The sequence below is a fragment of the Acyrthosiphon pisum genome, unplaced genomic scaffold (genome assembly GCF_005508785.2).
Source record: "Acyrthosiphon pisum isolate AL4f unplaced genomic scaffold, pea_aphid_22Mar2018_4r6ur Scaffold_21352;HRSCAF=23740, whole genome shotgun sequence".
Taxonomy (NCBI): domain Eukaryota; kingdom Metazoa; phylum Arthropoda; class Insecta; order Hemiptera; family Aphididae; genus Acyrthosiphon; species Acyrthosiphon pisum.
This window is the reverse complement of record NW_021770810.1, coordinates 1,208-6,416: the sequence shown is the minus strand read 5'-3', so window position 1 is coordinate 6,416 and position 5,209 is coordinate 1,208. Positions and strand designations below refer to the sequence as shown.

Sequence of the window (5,209 nt, the reverse complement as noted above, 5' to 3'; positions counted from 1 at the left end):
CCTGACGAGTGGGGTTCCATTATTGTTGCACATTATAAGTACAAAGTTGACGCGGATACAATAGGAGAATGGGAAGTAAAACCCCACGAGGTGAAATGCTAAAGTTGCCGAGATACTGATTTTTGGATTCGCGTTTTCATATTTTGGAAGCAGTTGAAACGGCAAAAAATATAACTAAGACGTCGAATATCGGATACGATAGTAAAAATACAAACCGAAAAAACAAGTTCGACAAAAATAGTCTTGCATTCACCGCAACATCAGAGATAAAATGTTACGTGTGCAACGCATCACACACAATATATAAATGCCCTACGTTTATAGCATTGATGACTGACGATCGCATAAAAAAGACGAGCGAACTCGGGCTTTGCAAAATTTGTTTGCGTCGACACGACAAGAAAAAGTGTCTGGCACGTTATTGCTTTAAGTGTGGCAAGCCGCACAATACGATGTTACACCTAGGGCCAGAACAACAGAAAACCGCGTCACCTGTCGAAACAAAAAAAGATAAAGACGTAATTGAAACGCCCGTATCGGCATCATCGACTTCGTCAATAAATGCACACGCAGCGACATCGACGGAACAGGTTTTATTAACGACGGCGATAGTATTAGCAGCAAATGTGAACGGAAATATGATACCATGTCGTGCACTATTGGATTCCGGTTCACAAACGAACTTCATTACAGAAGAATTAGCGCAAACGTTGAAATTAAAAAAGGTAAAAATAGAACATTCAATTAACGGTATCGGCGAAACATCGCAGCGCGTGACCTCCGCGGTTTGGGGATCAATAAAATCACGCATAAACAATAATTATAAATTGAATTTACGAATGTTGGTAGTACCCAAAATCACCGGACACCTACCAAATAAAAAAGTGAACATGATGTATAACATTCCTGACAACATTAAATTGGCAGATTCGTCATTTTATGCGCCACAAAAAATCGATATGTTAATAGGCGCAGAGCATTTTTTTCGACATTTTATGTGAAGGAAAAATACGAACAAATCCTAATGGTCCATTATATCAAAAAACACAGTTTGGATGGGTAGCCTCCGGACTTGTCGCGGAAAATCATCGGGAAAATGCAATGATTACGAGCTCAACATTTTTTACAACCGAAAATGGACCTACAGTAGAAAAGCTGTTACAGAAGTTTTGGTTCATCGAAGAACCACGAAATAATGTCACACATACGCGAGAGGAACAAGTATGTGTAGAGCATTTTAATAATACGGTAACTCGGTGTAAAGAGGACGGACGTTTCATAGTTCAACTACCTTTGCACGGGAGCTCAAAAAGATTGGGCAAATCATACGAAATTGCGAAACGCCGTTTATTAGCCATGGAGAGAAAATTCGAAAACAACCGCCATTTGAAACTAGAATACACACGCTTCATGAAGGAATACGAAGAACTGGGTCATATGGAGCTGGTGAAGGATGAGGTCGATGAAATCGAAGGCGAAACGTGTTACTTACCACACCACGCAGTTCGAAAAGAAGACAGCACGTCGACAAAATTACGCGTGGTGTTCGACGCGTCGTGCAAAACGCAAACAGGTGTTAGTCTGAACGATATTTTATTAAAAGGACCTGTCATTCAGGATGACATTATATATATTTTAGCGCGTTTCCGAACACACCGGTACGTCTTATCAGCCGATGTAGAAAAAATGTATAGACAGATTTGGGTGTCAGAAGAGCATCGCGATATGCAACGCATATTGTGGCGCGCCACTCCAGATATGCCTATACAGACCTACCGTTTAAATACTGTTACTTATGGTACGATAACGGCTTCGTATCTGGCGACCGCATGTTTCAAACGTTTGGCTGAAATTTACCAAAACCAGTATCGTGAGGCGGCGACAGTAATCGTACGCGATTTTTATATGGACGACTTTTTGGGAGGTGCAGAATCGAAGGAAAAAGCCGCGGAACTTTTAACGCAACTTATCGCACTGTTGGGTGCGGCTGGTATGAAGTTACGAAAATGGTCGTCGAATGATATTGATTTGGTTAAATCTATAGTACCTGAGGAAGACATTGAATTGTCGAATGATTTTGAAACCGAAGGTGCTGTTAAAAAAATCTTAGGATTATTTTGGGACGCCAGTTCTGACACATTAAGGTTTAAGGTTCCACCAGTACCAAGTTGTGCAAAAAATACGGTATCCAAACGGAAGATATTATCAGATATAGCGTCGATTTTTGATCCGTTAGGCTTGGTAGGACCGGTAGTCATACGCGCAAGGATATTATTACAAGCCCTGTGGCGCGAAAAAATCGATTGGGACGAAGCCATACCAGCTTATATGCAAGAAGAGTGGCGAAAATATTGCGAATCGATGTCGGCATTAAGTAACCTTAGTATACCACGTAAAATCGCAGGTGATTTAACTAACAAAGAAATAGAAGTTCACGGTTTTTCAGATGCTAGTGAACTAGCGTACGGTTGTTGTTTATATGTAAGATGCACAAATAGTGTCGGTATATATTATACAAGTTTAATATGTGCTAAATCGAAAGTAGCCCCCATAAAGTCTCTGTCGATTCCACGCCTGGAATTATGCGCAGCTTTGTTGTTAGTACGAGTAGCAACGACATTATTACCTAAGTTACAAATAAATATACAGCGAAGATACTTTTGGACGGATTCGACTATCGTACTGTCCTGGATCGCATCACAGTCCGCGAAATGGAAAACTTTCGTAGCCAACAGAGTAAGTGAGATACAGGAAAATACTTTACAGTCTGAATGGCATCATGTTAAGTCAAGTGACAATCCCGCCGACGTAATTTCAAGAGGTTGTTGTGCGTCAAAATTAGCTCAAAATGAATTATGGTGGTCTGGACCGGCCTGGTTACGTCAAAACGAGCGTGAGTGGCCAGCGCCATCGTGGAATATGCTACCCGACGAGTTCGATGTAAACAATAGTGTGGCAGAGATGAAGAAGAACGAGACGTTCACCTTGGTAGCGACGGAGGCGGATGAAACGATTTTACATCGTTTTTCGTCGTTGTCAAAATGTATACGGATAACCGCGTGGTGCTTACGTCTAAAAAATAATACGTTACTTAAAAATGAAAAAATTAGTGGTTCGCTTAGTGTCAGCGAGTTGGACAATGCGAAGACGACACTAATAAAAATGGTACAAGCTGTAAATTTTGCTAACGAGCTGCGTGAATTAAAAAATAGTAACCGTGTATTACCAAAAAGTAAGTTATTACGCTTACGTCCTTTCTTGGACGAGAACAATTTAATACGCGTCGGAGGTCGGCTGAAAAATGCATCGTTAATTGATATACAACACCGGCACCCGATTGTACTGCCAGCTGATAGTATGTTTACGAAACTATTATGTCGCGATCAACACGAGCGCTTGATGCACGGCGGGCCGCAAGCGGTATTAGCTGCAATACGCTTAAAGTACTGGCCGATAAACGGACGTAATTTGATACGCAACATAATACATAAGTGCATTGTATGTTTCCGCAGTAAACCTATTACCGTACAGCCTATAATGGGAAATCTACCTAGTGATCGCGTCGAGCCTGGACGTCCATTCCTAAAATGTGGGGTAGATTTCGCCGGGCCATTTTTCATAAAGTCTAGTCTGTTGCGTCGAGCCCCGTTGATTAAGTCATATGCTTGTGTATTTGTTTGTTTTGCCACTAAGGCAGTTCATATAGAATTAGTCAACGATCTCACGACGCAATCGTTCATAAATGCGCTAAATAGATTTTTCGACAGACGCGGGAAAAGTTCCGTAATATATTCAGACAATGCAACTAACTTCGTCGGCGCGAATAACAAATTGAAAGAGCTACGTCAACTATTTCAATCAGAGCTGCATTTAAATAGTACGAAAAAAGCGTTGGCCGACGTCGGCGTATCATGGCATTTTATTCCCCCGCGGTCCCCACATTTCGGTGGTTTATGGGAGGCGGCGGTGAAGTCCATGAAATCATTGTTAGTCAAAGTATTGGGCAACGTAAACTTGACTTTTGAAGAACTAGCTACTCTCCTAACACGTGCTGAAGCATGTCTAAACTCTCGCCCATTAACTCCCTTATCTTCCGATCCGTCTGATCCTACCTGTATCACTCCTGCACACTTCCTGGTGGGAGACTCTCTTGTCGCTATACCTGAACCTAATTTATTAGATGTACCCATAAATCGTCTAACGAGATGGCGTCGAGTCACACAATGTTCACAGTTGTTATGGCGTCGTTGGAGTACAGAATACTTAGGACAGCTACAGGAACGCGCCAAGTGGTCAAGCGAAAAAGGACCGGGAATCAGACTGGGTTCAGTGGTCTTGATCAAAGAGGACAACATTCCCGCATTGCAATGGAGATTAGGCGTCATTGTGAGCACGCCACAAGGTGATGACGGGATAATACGAGTAGCGCAGGTCAAAACAGCCGAGGGTACATATAAACGCGCAGTAAGGCAATTATGTCCGCTGCCTTTTGAAGGCAACACAGATTAACATAATATATTCACATGTATTCGTAAAAAAAAAAAAAAGTAAATGTATTTTTTTTTATTTATTTATATTTTTTGGTTTTTGTAACGCACCATTTATTTTTATTGTTTAATTATTTTTTGTTTATATTGTATTGAAAATGAATATTTCAAGGCGGGCGGTATGTTGTGTATTAGCGATAACGATAATTGAGAACGACCCGCGTCGTCGTATTGTGACGGCGCGAGCGTCGTGGAACCGGTCTGATATGGCTTTGTAGCGCTTCGCGTTTTCGCGACAGTCGACAGCGTACTCGCGACCCGATGTATACCGATCGTCTTGGTAAATCATATTATTATAATATTATGTCACGTGTTTTCTGTTTTATAATAAAAGTAATAAAAATCGTAATACAGTCCACATAAATAATCGTCGTTATTATTTCGTATACACAAAACACTTCCTTTCAAACTAAATAATATACACAACCTAGCGACTTCAAATACAGATTGTACATCCAACTTTTGAAAAGATTATGGTTTGAAATTTGTTCTTACTTTCACCATATTATTTGAAAAAAACCTATTGATTATTCATTTTTAAAATAAATGTCTCTTTATTGAAATGTTGAATCATGTTTTATAATTATTATTTATATTATTTACTTATTAATTGTTATTATAATTGTTTGTAGCTCATATCGGTACGTCGTATATTTTTGTTT

General features: G+C 40.3%; 1 protein-coding gene across 1 annotated transcript in view; it reads left to right on the top strand.

Moving 5' to 3' along the window:
• The window catches only part of LOC103308325, a 5,523-nt gene extending 1,014 nt beyond the window's left edge, over positions 1-4,509 (top strand). The window contains exons 2-3 of the mRNA XM_008181511.1: positions 325-725; positions 970-4,509. Of these exons, the coding sequence (XP_008179733.1) occupies positions 325-725; positions 970-4,509 (3,941 nt within the window). The remainder of the gene's footprint in view (positions 1-324; positions 726-969) is intronic.
• Positions 4,510-5,209: the final 700 nt, after the last annotated feature.